This window comes from Canis lupus, chromosome 7, assembly GCF_011100685.1.
Source record: "Canis lupus familiaris isolate Mischka breed German Shepherd chromosome 7, alternate assembly UU_Cfam_GSD_1.0, whole genome shotgun sequence".
Classification (NCBI taxonomy): domain Eukaryota; kingdom Metazoa; phylum Chordata; class Mammalia; order Carnivora; family Canidae; genus Canis; species Canis lupus.
This window is the reverse complement of record NC_049228.1, coordinates 37527321-37546719: the sequence shown is the minus strand read 5'-3', so window position 1 is coordinate 37546719 and position 19399 is coordinate 37527321. Positions and strand designations below refer to the sequence as shown.

Genomic DNA, 19399 nt, shown 5'->3' with positions numbered 1-19399 from the left:
GTATACGTGGGTGTGTGTATGCGTGTATGTGTGTGTATATATATGTACGTATGTATGTATGTATATAGTTACCTGGTCATATCTCATTACCGTTAGTTAATACATGGGTATGCTTAGGAAATTAATTTGATATGTACATGAGAATTTTAATACTTGGATGTTTTATGAAAAAATTACCACTATTGATTTGCTAGAAAAGATAACTATTATTTATGTTGAAGTTTGGTATCTTATCAGGATAGAAATATCTGGAAAAATTATTTTAAAATTTATTGTATGTAATAATTTTGATATCTTGCCTAGCAGTCTCTTGTTAGGATAAATGTTTTATTAATGCCATCTAAAATATAATATGTAAACAGATTTTTTTTTTTACATCTTTGTTTTAGATGCGACTTGTTTGTTAAACTCAGGAATTGTTCATGTAACTTGTAATGGCTTTCAAAAGGAGGTAGGTAACAACTATGTAGATAGAGTGTATCTTACTGAACTAAAGTCAGATTACAGATTTAAACTTTATTTAGTGTTAATTATATAAACTGTTGTTTCAGCTTAAATGGTAGCTTCTGCTAGGTTTGTGATATGAGCAACTAGTAGCATCAGTTACTGATGGCAACCTCCCAGAAGAAGTATTGGGGTTGTGTGGATGTTAGCTACTTGAACCTTAAGGAAAAGAGCAAAGTAGGTCAGTGCCTTAACAATATATATCCCTTTTTATTCTTACTCTTAATTCTCCTCTTTCATCTCAGGAAGTTTATGAATAAGTGGAGTAACTCAAAGAAGGTGCCTAGCACAGTGCCTGCCATGGAGTGGGTAATTTCGACTATAGATCGAAAAAGACTTTTCCAGGAAAACACAAAGTGGCAGATTTCGAGGTTGATAATCTGCTAGATGTGCATGAATGCCATATCTATACTTCATATTAACTCTTTTACATTAGATCAGGAGGAATAAACTGCAGGGCTGTGTGTGGGGTGCGGGGGGTGTTCGTTCATTAAGATCTGTTGTCACTGAGTGTCAGCTTTAGAAGTGATAGGCTTACCCATCATAAAAACAAAGCCACCCAAAGTACCCTTATCAGTGATTTATTCATAACTAGCATGTATTGGTTTAGCTCAACCCATAAACCTTTTTCCTTGCAAGAAGTGAGAGTCTTTTACAATTTCCAATCAGTATCAAAATGTTAAGTATAAAGTAGAGTGATGAGTTTATTAACTTCTTAAATTTGATTATTTCAGATTGTGTGTTGATTGGTATTTATTCATCAATTTTCACAGACATTGAGGTTTTTGAAGAAGTCAGGAGCATCTCTGAGTGAATTCATACCTGATGGCTATAATCGGTGTCTTATGGCTGGCCTTCTGTCACCAAGACTTAATGATACTCACCCATCCAGTTTAAGTCAGGTGAGATGATGTCGAATGCTCTTGTTCCTTCTGAGTCACATTATTAGCTTTCTATCATAATTAAAATCTGCTAGATAATTTCTGCAAAAGTAGATTAAGTAGTGTAATGCTCACTCTGTGTGATCAGTAGCTGTGGTCTTATGTTTGGCTTAAAATACGTAATCCCAGGACTCGGTAGGCCATAACTTGGCACCAGATTCACTTAGCTGTACAGAAGGCCATAGGACAGGAGGCCCATCATGGCAGCCTCAGGCACGTCATGAATAGAAGTTGTTATAAGAGGCCGGGAGCCATTTTCCAGCTCCTGTGAGAACTGCACAGGTGCAAGGGAACAAGACCACATGAGTGAAAATCGTCTTGGATTTACTAGTAAATCTCATGGTATAGAACAAAAGTATGTGATCACTGGGAGCTTGTTCTTGGTTTTTATCATTGGAGTATTGAGTCAGAAATTCAGGAGTAGAGCCCAGCACTCAGTGTTTTAAGAAGCCTTTGATGTGGGGGCACCATGGCGCAGTTAGTTAAGCGTCCAACTCTTGATTTTGGCTCAGGTCATGATCTCAGGGTCCTGGGATCAAGCCCTGCCTGGGCTCCTTGCTCAGTGGGGAATCTACTTCTCTCCCTCTGTCCCTCCCCCTGCTCGCTGGCACTGTCTTGGTCTCTCTCAAATAAATAAATATCTTTTTAAAAAGAAATGCCTGGGTGGCTCAATGATTGAGCGTCTGCCTTTGGTTCCGGGTGAGACCCTCAGGTGCCAGGATTGAGTCCCACATTGGGCTCCCGATAAGGAGCCTGTTTCTCCTCCTTTAAGATTTTATTTATTTACCCATGAGAGACAGAGAGAGGCAGAGATAATAGGCAGAGGGAGAAGCAGGGTCCCCAAGGCGAGCCCAAATGGGACTCGATCCCAGGACTGCAGGACCATGCCCTGGGTCAAAGGCAGACGCTCAATTGCTGAGCCACCCAGGCGCCCTCTTGATGTGATTCTGATGCAGTGTTTTGAGAATCACTGCTTTATTTGAATCCAGTATCTTCTGAAAGCCTGTGAGAAGGTTCCAAGTTTCTGTAAAATGAGGGTATGTGAGTGGCTATTTTGTAGACTGTCTACCTGTTGCCTGCTTCCAGCCCTATGTCTGACCACCCTTGCCCCCAATTTCTCTGTGTGTGGTCTCTCCAATAACTTAGGCTGACTGCTCGGAGAGCTACCCCAACTCTGTTCTCACACCACTCCCCTCTGTGAGGACCTGAGGACACAGTTTCCATCACATCGCTGGGTCCATCACCTTTCCTTATTACTACTGTTCACAGATTTGGGTGACCTGTCTTGCCCCATGGTGTCTTCCTCTTTTCTTTGCCCTCAATTGATACCTTCCTCTGCTCTTTTAACAATCATTCATTGGGATCTGGTGATGATACAGAGGCAGAAAGTAAATGGCTGTGTTCCATCGTTATCCATAGATAGCAAGATCTTTTTTCAGAAAGGCTACAGCAGTTGGAGGTTTCTTTATTTCATCATGAGTTGTATGGTCTTTTTAACCCATCTACCAGGTGAGAGTTACAGAAGAATTGCTAGTATGTTGTGCAGAAGAGATATATTTGTTCTTTCTGTCTAATGGCCCAAGAATACGTTGAGGGTTGTTGTTGATAAAACAGCACAATCCAACTATGAGGCTGCTGATTTCCAGCCATACACATTCAGGCTAGTAGGTGTCCATTTCCCTGCCCTCAAGAAGACAAGTAGAAAAAGCACGAGACTCAAGATAGCTTTATGCAGCTCTGACTTGGGTTCATTAAAAGACCTTAGGTAACTCTGGCACTGGTGGCCCTACTGTCCTTCTGTCAGGGACTGGACTGCCTTTCCCTGCCCGGTGCTCCAGCTGGGTGATGGCAGAGGACTTACTGTTCATGGTCTTCAGGGACTTGAGCACTTGAAGTGCTCCATTTAACTTTCTCGTTTTAGGGAACTTACTGATACAGATTTTTTTTTTCTAATTACATATTGGCAAGTTTAGTTAAAGCAATAATATCTTAAAAATTTGAAATGAGAAAAAAATTACTTATAGTTCAGCCATGTGAATAAAACAGCATTTCATGTTTTCTGTGATTAAATCTGGTGTTCCAGTGCATTTTGGGTTTTTTTCCAATTATGTATAAATAATACATGAATAATTTGAATTTAGAAAATTGGCTAAAGTGTGTGGAGGCATGAAACTGTTGATATTTTGTTGACCATTCTTCATTGTATCTTTTTTTTTTTTAACTTCATTCCTAGAACAGACCAAATTAACTATATTTTTTAGAGATGCACATGTAGAGGTAAAGCAAAAAAGAAAAGCAAGAAAATGATGGCTTCAGAAGGCAGGGGAGAGATTGTGGTTGTCACGGTGGACGGGAGGGTTGGGTGGCAGCAGACACAGGGCTTCCACATTACTGCCAAATACTCTGAATCTAAACCTGAGTGGTAGTCTTGTCAGTGTCCACTTTGTAATCATTTGTTAGTTTAAATATATAGTGCATGGGTTTTATGTCTACTTTTCTTTCATGCATCTCTTTATCCCTTCTTCATGTACACAAAAAGGAAGATATAAGTGCAATTTATATTTTTATTGGCTGGTCAGTATTCTGTTAATTTCATATTTTAGGTCTTATCCTTTTTTTACTGGGTTGGCTATGGAAATCTATGATACATATTTATCATCTTTGTTGTCAGTCTTCTAGATATCCCCCTACTGTTTTCCTTGTGATTTGTTTTATGGTATCTTTTGCTACATACAAGTTGATATTTTTGTAGTCAAATATATATATATCCCTCCCTGTAGGGAGCCTGCTCTCCCTCTGCCTATGTCTCTGCCTGTTTCTCATGAATAAATAAATAAAATCTTAAAAAAAAAAGTAAGATTTAAATGTTTCTTTAACATTTAAGGCTTCAGTTTATCTTTGTGTGTCGCATCAAAGGTTGATTGTTCTTTCTCCCAGATGATGAAGAGTCCAGCTGTGCTATACATACACTTATAGCTTAGAATGCAGAATATCCTTTTATCCTTCTACTGACTGACATACCACATTTATTTAATTTCCTGTGTCTGTCTGTACCGCGTTGTTTCTGGGTTTTTATTTCATCCCTTTAATCTCATCTAATTCTATGCCATTTTAAGATACTGCTTTAATATTTGCTAATATGGCCCCTTTTTTTCCGTAGTTTTCAATTTATAGGCATTTATTCTTTTGTATTAATTATAAGATGATTTTATCCAGCACTCCCATTGGAACTCTTTTTTTTTTTTAAGATTTTATTTATTTATTCATGAGAGACACAGAGAGAGAGAGAGAAAGAGGCAGAGAGACACACAGGCAGAGGGAGAAGTAGGCTCCATGCAGGGAGTCTGACATGGGACTCAATCCCGGGACTCAGGATCACGCCCTGGGCTGAAGGCGGCACTAAACCACTGAGCCACCTGGGCTGCCCGAAACTCTCTTTGGAAAAGTGTTATATTCACATTGATTTTGGAGAGTATTGATATTTTTATCATCATTTTGTCCAAGTGTAAATGTTATATGTTCCCATTTATTCAGGGTTGGTTTTCTATCAGCAAGAGTTTATAGTTCTAACAAATCTCATTCTGATTTTTATCCCTAAATGTTCCATAGTTTTGCTCTTTTTAGTAGAACATTTTTCATGTATTCATTTCTGGATGGTTATTGCCAGTACAAAAAAATGCAATTGATTTTTGTATATTCACTTAATATATATTTAACCACATTAGAATTTCTTAGATTTTCAAGATGTGCAGTCATCAGCAAATACAGGCTTCTATTTTCTTTTTCCATTTTTTGTCATCTTCTCACAGCATTTGGTAGAACCTCTTCAAACTGTGTAAAGATAATGGTACCAGCAGACATTCTTATTTTGTCCCTGATGTCAATGTAAATTGCTTTACCGGAGTCCAATTTGGGGTCATGCCTTTCTTCATTTTAGGGGAACCTTTATCATATTGTAGCCCCTCTATTCCTGTTTGACTCCTCTTTTTTCATTTAAAAAAGTTTGAATAAAAATAAAATAAAATAAAGTTTGCTACTTGAATGAATGGAATTCAGATTTCTTGGATATTCAGTGTGATTTGTAATGATTTTAAGTAACAGACTAAGACACAGCTATATCTTATAGTCACTTGCTTAAAATGTGTAATTCCATAGTTTTTAATAAATCTCTGGGGGATGCCTGGGTGGCTCAGCAGTTAAGCGTCTGCCTTCAGCTTGGAGCATGAGCCTGGAGTCCCGGGATTGAGTCCCACGTTGGGCTCCCTACATGGAGCCTGCTTCTCCCTCTGCCTGTGTTTCTGCCTCTCTCTTTGTCTCTCTCATAAATAAATAAAGAAAATCTTTAAAAATAATAATAATAAGCCATGGAATTGTACACCTATCCCTACATTCAGTTTTAGAACACTTATTGCCCCCACAAAACCCCCATATTCTTTCCTCCCTCCTCCTCACCCCTGGCTTTTGATAACCATTCATCTGTTTTCTGTCTTCATAGTCTTCCTTGTTATTTATACGAATTCATCTGTGTTGTAGCATGTGTCAGCCCTTTGTCTTGTTTAACGTCTGTGTCCTGTAATGTCTGTAAGGAATGTACGTACTGCAGTTCATTTATTCGTTCTTTAGTTGATGGGCATTTGACTTGTTTCCAGTTTGGGACTATGATGAATAATGTTGCTTCATGAACAGTTTTGGTGTGGGCACGTGTTTTCATTTCTCTTGAGTGTGGAGTTGCTGGGTCATGAGGTGATGCAGTATTAAAGGCAGTTTACCAAAGTGGCTTTACCATCTTGCATCCTTACCATCGGTGTATGGAGATTCCAGGTATTCTGTATTACCACCAATAATTGTTACTGTCTGGCTTTTTGTTTATAGCCACCTAGTGAGTCATGATTTTATAAGCCTTTAAATGTAGGTGTTCTTTTTTTTTTTTTTTTTTTTAAGATTTATTTATTTTAGAGAGCATGCATGCAGGGGGGCAGGAGGCAGGGGAAGAAGGGAGAGAGAAAATCTCTAGCAGTCTCCCCAGCTGAGCATGGAGCCCAAAGTGCGGCTCAATCCCAAGATCCAGAGATCATGACCTGAGATGAAACCAAGTATCAGATGCTTAACCAACTGAGCCACCCAGGTGCCCCTAAACGTTTGTATTCTTACAGAACTTGCTATCTTTGAGTCTGTAATCAGATATCCTTTATCTTCATTTCTTACTATTTTTCCCCCCTTTTTTTAATGTATGATTCAGGAAGAACAGTTAGAAGCTATATTGTCAGCAGCGATCCACACAAGTTGCCTGGGACTTTTGACTGGATGTATCAAAAAGTGGACAAAAGAAGGTAAGATGCTAGTTTGTTTTTTTTAAAAGACTTTATTTATTATTCATGAAAGACACGCAGAGAGAGGCAGAGACACAAGCAGAGAGAGAAGCAGGGTTCATGCAGGGAGCATGTAGGACTCCATCCGGGAACCGCGGGATCACACCCTGGGCCAAAGGCAGGCACTTAACCACTGAGCACCCCCAGGCGTCCCAAGATGATAATTTTTAACAAAAAAGTACTTTTGTATTTAAAATTTTCTAAATTATTAATTCCTTTGGAGAGTTTAGTTAAACTTTGAGATAATTATAGTCATCTTGCTATTTTAAGACGTTATGTAGAGGGATCCTATATACCCTTTTATCACCCTCCCCCTGCAGATCTGGTAAGCCTCTGGTACAATGTCTCAGGACCCCCACATTGTCCCCCACACCTGCCTCCCCCCACCGCTAAGCCCCAGGAGCTACCAGTCTGTTCTATACTTCTGTAATTTTGTCATTTCCAAAATGTTCAAAAATGAATTTATATAGTAGATATATAACTTTTGGGCTTGACTCTTGAGCAAAATTCTCTGGAATTCATCCCCATTGTTGTGTATCCTCTTTAAAAACACTCTACACACATTTTTGCTGAGTCATTTGAGAATAAGTTGAGGACATCACGTTCCTTGACTTGTATTTCAGTTTTTTTCCCAAGAACAAGAGCATTCATTACAAAACCACTTTGTACTTAAAAAAAAACAGGAAAACCTTGATACATGCTATTATCTGATTTCCAGATCTGATTGGAATCTTACTAATCATGCCAGTAAGGTCCTCAGTAGCATTTATAGGGATAGGGAGTCCAGAATGTAACCCACAATATGCTTTACATTTAGTGTTTATGTTCTTTTAATCTCTCTTACTCTGATGCAATTCCTAGGCTTTTTATCTTTCAAGAAATTGGCATGTTTAAAGAATATAAGCCTATAATTTTCCAGCCTTTCAATGTGTTTGTTAATTTTTCCTCATAATTAGATGGAGATTTTACATTTTTCACAGCCGCACTACATGAAGTGATGTTCTCCTTGCTGTATCTCTTGGGCTTGGTACCAGTTTGTGTCTCTTGTCAGTGTTGATGATGGCATTGCTCAGTGTGGTCTCTGTCAGGTTTCCCCACTGGAGTTACTAATTTTTTTGTTTGTAATTATTCTCCCTCCCTCCCCATTGATATTTACAAATAAGAGCAACCAAATTCTGCTGCTAATCTGCGTTTTGTTCTTGAATGGACATGGAATAAAGTGGTTTTTACAAAAGAGGAATTTGACAGACTATGTAAGTATTACATTAAAAAATTAACCTTGGTTTATGTTTTAAGTACATGACGATAATAACTTACTCACTTTGGAACTTGTAAACCATTTTTTTTTAAGGATTTTATTTATTTGAGAAAGAGAGAGTTAGCACAAGCAAGAGGAGCAGCAGAGGCAGAGGGAGAAGCAGCCTCCCCACCAGGCAGGGAGCCCCACACAGGACTCAATCCCAGGACCCTGGGATCATGACCCAAGCAGAAGGCAGACATTTACCCAAGCTCCTGAAAACCATTTCTCTTAAAGATTTTATTTTTAAGTAATTTCTATACCCAGTGTTGGGCTCAAACTTATAATCTCAAGATCAGGAGTCCCAAGCTCTACCACTGAGCCAATCAGGCACCCTGACAAATTTATTTTTTTGAGCAAGATTTTGCAACAGATTGTTAAACTGGCAACATGTTAGTATGTCTGCAATACTGAGTTTCAGAGTTAAACCTTATCTTTGATCTTAGTAGATGAATTTATGAAGGATGCTGAAGATAGAGTTAGGAGAATGTGCCAGGTAACCTCAGAAGCTCCTCTGCTTACTCACTTTCTACTTAAAATATTTATGACTATAAAACAACTGAATAGGAGGGCAAAAAAAACCTCCATCTTCTAACAGATGTCATCAGTCATTTGAAGTAATCTTTCTTCTTGACAGTCTTACTCGTCTGTCATACACTTTGAGTTTTGAGGTGTCCTATAAATATCAAAAACCCATTTTGTGCAAAAATGATGTTCAGGGTATATGATTGCCCTGTACATAAAAGTAAGATTTAAGTTCATTTAGAAGTATTTGTTTTTGCTATTTCTATCATGTGTCAATGATGAATGAGTAAGTGTACTGTATAAATAAGTTACTCATAGTAGAGAATCTGCTGCCGTGTTACTAGGAAGACATGGGGTTCTATGGTATTTTAGGCCATATTTATGAAACTTTTAAACATGAAATAATTTTAAGTATTTCAGTAATCGGTTAAAGTGAGGAACAAACACCTGGTATTTCAGAGTCAGGGTTAAAAAAATGTATTTTTTTTTAGAGGAAAATGTCTTTAGGACTGGTTATGTAATTCATGTAAAAAAATTCAGATCCATTCATAAATTATATGCCTTTGTTATACTTTGAGCATAATGTGTGGTACTTCAGGTTTGAACCTGGTAACTCAGCCATTACTGCTGCCTTGAGCTTCATTACTGGTTAATGGAGTTTTTTTGTTTTTAATTATTAATTCATTCATGAGAGACATCGAGAGAGGCAGAGATATAGGCAGAGGGAGAAGCAGGTTCCTCAAGGGGAGCCTGATGCGAGACTTGAACCCAGGAACCCGGGATCATGCCCCGAGCTGAAGGCAGACGCTCAACCGCTGAGCCACCCAGGTGTCCCAAATGGAGTTGTTTTTTTTTTTTTTTAATCTAAATATAATTAAAATACAAAGTGTAGCATATTAAATGTATTGGAAGAAAAAAATAAATGTATTGGAAGTAAAGGAAATCATTTGATTTGAAGAAGGAAGCTTTGCACAGTGGCAGTATCGTAGCCAATGAGGTTTATCCGAGGCGTGATTATTGCTAATTGATTTGAGGAAGGATTTCTAATTAACATCTGTTTTCTGGTTTCTAATTACCCATTAAATATTAATGTAATTAAATCTTACCTAAAAGATGTAGCCAGTAGCAACTAAAATACCCATTTTTTTCCCAAAAAATGAATTTGTAAACTCATTGTTGAGTTTAAAATGAAAGGATAATCAAGTCTACAATGACTTGTAACAAGCATGCGATTTTATTTTAATAAGTCTTTGAGTCTTAATCACTTTTGAAAACTGGAGGTGGAAAAAGTGCTTATAAAATCATCACAAAAACATCATGGGACATAAAAGATCTGATATGAAAGATTTCTTCGAGGGAGAAGCATTTAATGATTAGAACTAATTTCTAGTCAATCTCCCGTTGACTCTCCATCCCCTTCTTCTGATCCCATTGTTCATTCTGTGTCTTAAAAAACTAGGAATTTGTATTTGTCTCTTCTGGGTTTCTTGAGATCATTTGCCATTTCAACCTTGTTTTTGTAAATCTAATGTGTAGTCTAATTCTGTAATTAATAGGAGTTTGAGAAATCTTGTTTGTGATTTTAAGTAACTCAGATGTATTGTGTCAGAACCAATCTTGTATTTTATCCCACAAGGTACACCACTATTTGATGGTTCGTGTCGATTCATAGACCCACAGACCATACAGTCTCTCCAACAGTGCCACCTGCTTCTCAGCAACCTTAATTCCGTCTTAAACTGTTTTACCACAGAGGCCCAAGAGATCACCGAGAGAGGTGTGCTGTTTATCTTACATGAATGAGTTAATTTAGATTTTACTCCAAGAAAGAATAGATGTCTTAGATGCATCATTGTGCAAAGTGCAAAGAGGCCTTTTTAATTTATTTTTACTTACTTATTTTTAAATGGAAACCACAGAACATTATTAGATGTGCCATGAGCCCATGCTTATACAAGTTGGGAAATTTGACGGTTAAACTTCCTGTTAAGGTAGCGTGTATGAACTTCCAGTAGAGTTTTGAATTCTTATATATAAATTTTTATTCACAGAAATCCTTGTAAATGTTTGTCTCTGTTTTGCCATTTAACCAAGATTGCTAATTTTACTTAAAAGCCTGGTTTGAACAACCTACATTGTTATTACTGTACTAGTTTACATTAATGTCTACATTTGACTTCTGAAACTAGGTAAATGGAAATGTAGCTAAGGTGGAAGCTGGTTCACCTTAATTGCCTAGTCATTAAGTTACTTAGTTCAGCATTTTGGAGGTTATTTTTTCAAGCTAAGTGTGTTTAAAAACCCATGTATGCTATTAAAGGTCACCAGATAATTCGTTTTTGAGAACTGTCCAGTGTCTTGATTTGTCGTTTGTGGCTGATAAATTGAACATTACACAACTGGTGTTCCACTCTTCACAGGTCTCATGGACTTACACAAAAAGTGCCTGGTTACCCGGCTCATCTGCCAGTACACGCAAGTGGTGCTTTGGTTCTGTCATTCTGGGCTTTTACCAGAGGGCTTAGGTAAAACATTTATTGAATCTGTAGATGCTAATGGAAACGTTCTTTAGTCTCTATCATTTGGTTGTTGTACTTTTCAGATTTCCTTTCTTCTGCCACCTCTCTTACGTTTTCTTCTAGTCTTAGTTTGTATCTCAAGTGCCTTGCCCCATGCTTGATAAACAGGCTTTCCATACATGTTTATTGTGCCAAATGACATGAAAGAATATTTGACAAAACGTAGCTTCTAAAAAAGGGCTCAGTGATATCATCAGCTATAATTTAGATCCATTCAACTGTGGGTTTTATACTCTGATCTTTTTCTCCTTAAGTGTTCTCTTAATATGCTTATTGATCAAGATGATTTGCCATCAAGCAATATAATTTCATCTGTTCTCTTTTCATCTAATAATTCATGCCAATACCAAGAATCAGAGAATTTGACTTTTGCTGTGTTTGTTTAGAACACATTTTTTTTTTTTTTTTTTTTTTTTATGATTTTACTTATTAGCATGAGCAGGGAAGGGGTGGGGACGGCCAGAGGCAGAGGGAGAAGGAGAAGCAGTCTCTCCCCTGAGCAGGGAGCCAGATGTGAGGCTCAATTCTAGGACCCTGAGATCATGAATGGGCCAAAGACAGATGCTTCACCCACTTAGCCCCCCAGGCACCCCTGTTTAGACTTCTCAAGCCTCTAACTTCTTACATTTCCAGGGCACATGTTAGATTCTATTTAGAAGTGCTTCTGTCCCTGTTGATCTTATTCTTTCATTATTTTCTTTGGTTTTTACTTAAATAGTAAATACTGCTTGCTTTTAGATTATCATTTGAAATTAAGGGAATGATTAAGGATTAGGGGAGTGGAATCATTTCTGCAATAGATTCTCCAGAATTTTAAGCCAGCATCCTTGTTTTTTTATGGACCGTCATGAGAGACCTTTTTCATTTATGTATCTGTTAATAAAGGGCCGTATATTACTTAAATTTGGGAAGCCTGCAGACTAAACATCGTGCAATTATAGTAAAATATTAATGTGGGTAACTTTAGATATTGTTGGGATATTTTAGAAATATTACTGACTTTTTTCCCAACTCTTAAAAAAAATCTAGATGATGCTGTGCAGTTGTCCAGGTTGTACTACAACTACCCTGTAATTCAGAACTACTACACCAGTCGTCGACAGAAGTGTGAGCGTCTAGCAAGGTACCTTCCAGAACTTTCTAAAACCTATAGAAGTTGCTTTTGTAAGAAGTGATTGCTTTATCAGAACAGAATTCATCATGCTACAGAAAGAAAAAATGTGTGGAATTCTTAAGTGACAGAATTTGTTACCAGCATTATTTTAATTGTAATGTTTGCCTCTTTGCTTTGACCTAATGGTTATACCTTTATTTGATAACTTGAGTATGGCTACTCAGTATTTCCTAATTAAAGTAGTTACCACAATTGATTAGAGGAGATTCTATCACTTAAGCAAGTATTTTTCCGAGGATTCTTACTCTGAAAAGAACTAATAGCTCCAGTACATCAAAAACCATGAAGCATACCACCAGTTAGGCATTTTACATTCTTTATGTTAACAGTTGCATTTCAGTGCTTCAGCCACTGTTTTCTTTGACTTATTTTGTTTCTCTTTTTTAAAGTATATGAGTATCAGCCTCATTGGTTCCTTTGGAATAAAGAAGCAGAAGTAATAGAAGAAAGAGCAGGGTTCTGTCTCTGGAATTAGATAGCCTTCTTCCTCAAGTGGGAGTGATACTTGTAGAATAGCCTGCAATGTTGAGAGCAGTGGTTCACGAATGCGGAAACCAGGAGTGTTGTCAGAATCACCCAGAAATCAGTACTTAAAAGGCTGTGCTAGGTATAATTTGGTGTGTGGCAAGTTTGGTGCTTTAGAAGAAATAATCTTGGAGACAGAGCACCGATTTGAGAAATTTATGAGACATTATTTTTACAGATTTTCTTTATTTGAAAGGGAAAATGTATGCAAGTTGGGGGGAGGGCAGAGGGAAGAAGAGAGACTCTCAAGCAAACCCCCAGCTGAACATGGAGCCTGACAGGGGGCTTGATCTCACAACCCTGAGATCATGACCTGAGCCAAAATCAAGAGTTGGACCCTTAACTGACTGAGCCATCTAGGCAGGTGCCCCTATTAGGCATATTTTAAAATTCTAGATCTGTTAGTTCCTGAGTGTGTGTCTCTGAATGGGTTTGCTATGCTTTCTAATCCTGCTTGTCACATAAGTTGCACAGTCAGTATAAAGAAAGATTAAGTAGTGGATGCAGTGCTTGACTTGCCCAGGAAGCATAGGAAGTAGGAACTGCTGCCACCCTGGTTGTTATTAGATGAGGAGGCAGGGACAGTATCTGCCGACCACCTTGTGGGCACTCAGTGATAAATTTTTTGAAGGAATCACTAGGCTCAGAAGATTCTCAAGTAGTAAAATGGAAATCATAGCCCTTTGACTTTGAACTGCAGCATGTTTATGCTCAACCAGCTGCCATGCTCTTGTGCAGTTTGCTGTGGATGGTAAAACTTAGCATAGTCTTGGGCATCTGGCAGCAGGATCATGCTGTCCCCGGGACCTGACCTTTGCTCATGGGTTTATTGATGACCAAGCCTGAGGCTTTAGCAGGGTTCATCTGATTCTTAGTGACTGGACTTCATGTGATACTAAATGGGTTCCTGTTCTCAATTCTCTTCTTTTGATTGTGGGGATCGCTGAGGGTTTACTGCTTATCGTTCTGATAGTAGGAATTGACACAAATATTGAATAATCCTAAATGTTGCCCTTTTTGCAGAGGGAAGTGGAACCCGGATTGCTTGATGATTGACGAAATGGTCTCTCAGTTAGGAGATGGTGTAGAGAGGTTGTGGAAGCGGGATGAAGGCGGCACGGGAAAGTACCCTCCCTCTAGTCTGCATGTACGTTCTCCACAACACGGGCCCACGTGAGGACCACAGGGCTGCCCAGGGGCCGCGGGGGATGTGCTTAGCTACATTTTTCACACCTGGCACTAGGCCGGGGAAAAACAGTGTTAGTGAATTAATATATAAAACACACTGAATTTTTTATCCCTTGTATAGGCACTGCTTGACATATATCTACTGGACGACGTTACTGAAACAAGCAAACATGCTGTTGTATCCTTTAAAACACTGTCAAATGATTCATGTATTACCCAAATCAAAATTTGAGAATAGTAGGAACCTTGCACATCTAGTCTAATCTTAGTTTCACATTTGCAATTTTTTTAAAGGAATATTAACCCAGGGTCTGTTGGTTGGGTTTAGATGGTCTATGGCAGACCTGAAACTGTGCACCAAAGTTACCAACAGTGGCTCTGAAACATTGCTGGCCAAATGATCTTTCTTAATGAGGTTAACTTACGTGTTCCCTGCAAATACACGATAAGTTAGCTTAATGTTCCCTTTCTCATTGAGTCTGAGCCCAGTGGTCTTTGCGGTATTTTTGTACTGGTGTCTGTTTCTTAATGTAAAAATGTGTCATATCTGTCATTCATAATTTATAAGACAATACATTATGTGTTTGCTTAAGCTGCTGGGTTCTGTGTACCTGGAGTTTTGTCTGTAGCTCTCTCTTTAGTTTGCTAGTAAGTTACTGACTTGAGGAATGAAGAAAGTGGACTTTAGTTCATGTCCTTTGCGGTGGTACTTACTGTTGAGAATGAGTGAAGTGGTTGTAGGATTGGCTGGTTTAATAACACTGCTATACTTGGATATCTGTTGTTGAATCCTAAAAGTGGTCTCTTCCAGCCTCTTGCTGCTGTAGTCTGTTCCTGCCTCATTTAAATAGATACATAGGATGTTTTCTTCTTGTTATTGTCCTTAATTCTCTTTTTGAAAGACCATTTATTTGTTGCTTGATATTATGTATTCCTTTCCAAACAAAACAGATTCTTGCATTGAATCATTTCCCACTGCCTTTGCCATTCCTTGGGGCCAGGTGAAACTTATTCAAGGGTTTTGGCTGATAGATCATAATGACTATGGGGTAAGTCTGCTCACTTAGAGTAAACTTTCATAAAACATTAGCATTTCAGAAGGAGTACATAGCTGTGGATTAAATGTGACATTCCAGATATGATACAGTCTGCTTCTGCAATAATTTACAGTGGACTCAGCTCAGCCAGTACCTTTACCAAGCATGATTATAGGCAGCGAGTATACAGAGATGGAACAGTTCAGAATCCCAGGTCCTATATTGCCTAAAGAAGGAAATAAATAATAAAAAATTACTAATAGTGCAAATACAGTGATTGCTCTGTTAGAGACACAATTGCTGTAGAACACAGGACTTGGCATTGATATATGAAGTTGAAGGCAGAAGGATTTTTACATAATAGCTTAATGAGGCCTCAAAAGAACAGGGCTTTTGATAAGGCTTTTATTTAAAATAAAACATATTGTGGGTTAAAGTAAAGTAGATCCTTACAGGTTATATATCTGCATTTATCACTTTTTGTGTCATTTTTGCAGAGCGGCTTGGATCTTCTGTTTCACCCAGCTACCGTGAAACCTGTGTCATGGCAACATTCAAAAATTATTCAAGCCTTCATGAGTCAGGGTGAGCACAGACAAGCACTCAGATATATTCAGACAATGAAGCCTACAGTGTCCAGTGGTGATGATGTTACCCTTCATCTCACCGTTTTGCTTTCTAATAAGTAAGTACATAAGTAAGTACATATTTTGAAAATACTGTCAAATTCTTGATCACATATGTTTAACAAAGTGGAATTGATGAAATGGTAGCAATATATAATATCTTGCTTTGGTTGCATTGTATAATATTCTTAGGATTCTTTATCTTTCAGCATTAACAAAAATACAGAAAACCTTTTATCCTAGAATAGGATGAAGAAAGAGTACCCTTGAGTAAAAGGGGAAACCAAACTGAGATTTGGAATTATATCTGTTGCTAATTGGCAGTGTTGGATAGTCCCATGTGGGTGGTTCAGGGTTAAGTGTGCTGAAGAGAAGCAAGAGATATAGAAGAAGGATGAAGTCCTATTGAGTTGTAAAATCAGATTTTGTATCTTAAATTGAACTGGATTTGAGCACATCCTATCTTTGCATTGCTTCTTTTCTTCCCTTTGCCATATTTTAATGTTCTCTAATCAGTATGATATGTTTGCCATTTATATTACAGCAGTATATATTATATGTTACTACAGTTATTTTATTTGTCATATGTGACAAATTAAATGGCATGATTGGAAATACAGCAATCTGGGGTGCTGGGTGGTTCAGTCAGTGAAGCATCTGCCTTTAGCTCAGGTCATGATATCGGGTCCTGGGATCGAGTCCACTTTGGGGCTCCCTGTGCAGTGGGGAGTCTCCTTCTCCCTCTGCCCTTTCCCCTACTTATGCGCACTCGCTGTCTCTCGCTCTGTCTCTCTGTCATATAAATAGTCTTTTTTTTTTTTTAATGTAAATACAGCATTCTGATTATTGAGTTTTCTTGTTAACCAGATTAGTTGGGGAAATTACTTGGAGTTAATACTTCTTAGTAAGATTGGAACTGTTTATACAACTCAGTTTTTTGTTTGTTTGTTTTTTGTTGTTGTTTTTTTTTTTTTTTTGGTAAGTTCTGCTAGTCATTTTTATATTTTTAGAAATTGGTTACTTTACTCATCTGAGATTGTCGTTTATGAACCAAACACACCAGTCAGTTTCAGCACTCTGGAAATAAGTTTTCTTTATTCTCTTGGGTTAAACAGAATGTATTTCTGAGAGGAGAGGGTTGAACCTCTAAAAATTTCAGATAGAAGAGTTCTGTAACGTAATAATGAGTTGGCTAGATAGGTAGAAACAGCCAGTGTCCTCAAAAGTAATGAAGTAGGAAGTACTTGTTGAAATGAAATAACTTGGATTAGCCATATGTCTTTGGCTAGCTGAATAAATCTGGAATGAACAGAAGAGCAAAAAGAAATTTAAAGAAGCTAGCCGGTGATAAAGGTTTAACAAATGGGGTTAGAGTCCCAGTACTGGGTAGTCAGGCAGCATGTAAGTTATTTTCAGTTGCATATAAGCTGCTTGCTCTACTGACTTGAAAGAGGTGGTACTTGATCACTAATGTTTACCTCAAAAAAACATGTTGGAACCTCAGGAAAACATATTTGAAAGGTTGCTTGGTTTTCCTCTGTGATCCTGTTGTCCTTTGATTCATTCACAACGTTTCTCTGATTTGCTAGATCCTCATTCCCTTTTAGCCACAGCAAACATTGCATGTTAATGTTTATGATAATGGGAACATGTGTAATTTCTAAACCTTATTTCTAAGTAAAGGCTCAGTTATCTAGTCTTAAGAAAAATAGCACCATAAAGTGTCCCGTAGAGGAGTTGCAGAAGTAAAACCATAGAACCACCTAAAATAGCATTTGTTGAGATTGCATGGGTTCTGATTCCGTACAGGCATATCTCAAGAGATGCTACAGGTGCTGCTCCAGACTGCTGCAGTGAAGCGAGTCAAGGAATTTGTCTTGTTGCCTCGAGTGTATGAAAGTTATGCGTTGGTAGTGTGTTTATGTTTACGTAGGAGTGTGTGTCAATCTGTCTTTTCTGGTGTATTACCAAGAACAACCGCCGTGCGTTCCTTAATGAAATGACTTTCTAGCCTTTTATCAGTTGAAATAATTTTATTTTTTCCCACAATCGTGGTTTTTTTTTAACTATAGGAAGCAGGAGAGTAGTAGGAATTTGGGGGCTTTCTTATTTTTAAAATTTATGTCAGTGTTGGCAGTGGAGTAGCCTTCATCTTCTCAGCGATTCTGAAGAATTTACCCTTCACGATGACAAGCTGTTAGGGAGCTTTCTCTTCCCCAAAAGTCCGTAGTAGTGATCACAGCACATCAGTGATAGAAGCAGCTCCAGGCTTGTTTTGGGCAGCATTTACCTTTTAGCACCCCCCCCCCCCCCGCACCCCCACACACATAGACTTTTAAAGTCCAAACAGCACACTCTATGTCTTTCTGCAGTATACATTTTTCATCTATTTAATTTGGGCTTTATTTCATAATAGCACAAAAAGAGCTTCCTTATTCTTGACTGTCACATGGTAGTTCCTTGTGATGTACAGTATTTATTTAACCCGCTACCTTGAGTGAACATTTTAGGTGTTTTCCAGCCTTTGCCAGTTTAACCACTGCCTTAGGAAACCACACATTTTGCACAGGTGCAGATTTAGTTTGTAAGATGCAAAATCCTAGAAGTGGAATTACTGGGTGAAAGGATATTTGCATTTGTCATTTTGGGTAGCTAATGGCATGCTGCCCTTGTGAGGGTCAGGCAACTTTAACCCTATCACCCCTTGGCTGTGCCCTTCAGTTGATACTTATTCATCTGACGGGTGAAAGTAGTAATAGTAATAGGTTTCGTTTCACCATAATTATAAGAGAACACGCCCTTTCATAAAGATGCTATTTCCTGCTTGTGATTTGCCCATTGTTTTTTTGTGTGTGTTGTTGGGATTATTCTTCCTAACTTGTTAGAGCTCTTTATGTATTAGGTATATTAATCCTGAGATTTTTCTTTTTCCTCTTGTTTGTCATTTGTCTTTTTTACTTTGTTTTATGATGGATTTTGTTATGCTGAAAATTATGAAGTCAGAGTTACCAGTATTTTCATTTGGCTTTTGTGTTTTTTTTTTTCACTTCAGTGTCATTATTTTCTAGTTCTCTCATGGTATCTACTACCACTTTTACGGTTTTTGTCTTACCATTTAGGTATTGATTGATCTGAAATTGATTTTGGTACAAGCATTTCTAAAAGATTTCAGTGTATACAAAAATAGAATAGTATAGTATGGTAAAGGTGGTATACACCTGTCCTAAATCAGATTCAACAAATAGCAAGATTGTGCCATATCTACTTCATCTATGCTGGGTTTTAAAAAACTGATGGTGATAGGTTCATTTATCCTTCTTACATATTTTTTTATCTACAAACTGTTATGCTCATTTTAATACTCTCATATTTTTATATAGGAAAAAAATTACCCACCCTGCCTAAGATACTCAGGTTTATAACAACCATACTCTCCTGCTTGTCCTGGTGCACGGAGAAGTACAAGGCAAAAAAAGAGAGAAGTACAAGGCAGTTTTAGATTTTTAGGCAATACCAGTAAATGTGTTACTTATCTGGATTATTGACCTTTTCTAAGTCCTGCAGAATATGTAAAAACATTCTAGTCCCAAAATAATAGAATTAACAGCTGGCCCTGGCCTGTCAGCAGAGGGAG

At 37.9% G+C, this 19399-nt stretch overlaps 1 protein-coding gene and 1 pseudogene across 4 annotated transcripts in view; both read left to right on the top strand.

Moving 5' to 3' along the window:
* Window positions 1-19399, top strand: part of AHCTF1 (AT-hook containing transcription factor 1) — a 77245-nt gene that overhangs the window by 31475 nt on the left and 26371 nt on the right. For all 4 annotated transcript variants that reach the window (XM_038542784.1, XM_038542782.1, XM_038542781.1 and 1 more), the window contains 11 exons: window positions 390-451; window positions 1278-1406; window positions 6685-6775; window positions 7978-8067; window positions 10273-10413; window positions 11057-11161; window positions 12245-12338; window positions 13938-14061; window positions 14224-14280; window positions 15005-15151; window positions 15637-15824. In XM_038542784.1, coding sequence (XP_038398712.1) covers window positions 390-451; window positions 1278-1406; window positions 6685-6775; window positions 7978-8067; window positions 10273-10413; window positions 11057-11161; window positions 12245-12338; window positions 13938-14061; window positions 14224-14280; window positions 15005-15151; window positions 15637-15824 — 1228 coding nt within the window. The remainder of the gene's footprint in view (window positions 1-389; window positions 452-1277; window positions 1407-6684; window positions 6776-7977; window positions 8068-10272; window positions 10414-11056; window positions 11162-12244; window positions 12339-13937; window positions 14062-14223; window positions 14281-15004; window positions 15152-15636; window positions 15825-19399) is intronic.
* LOC119872759 lies at window positions 9600-9749 on the top strand (annotated as a pseudogene).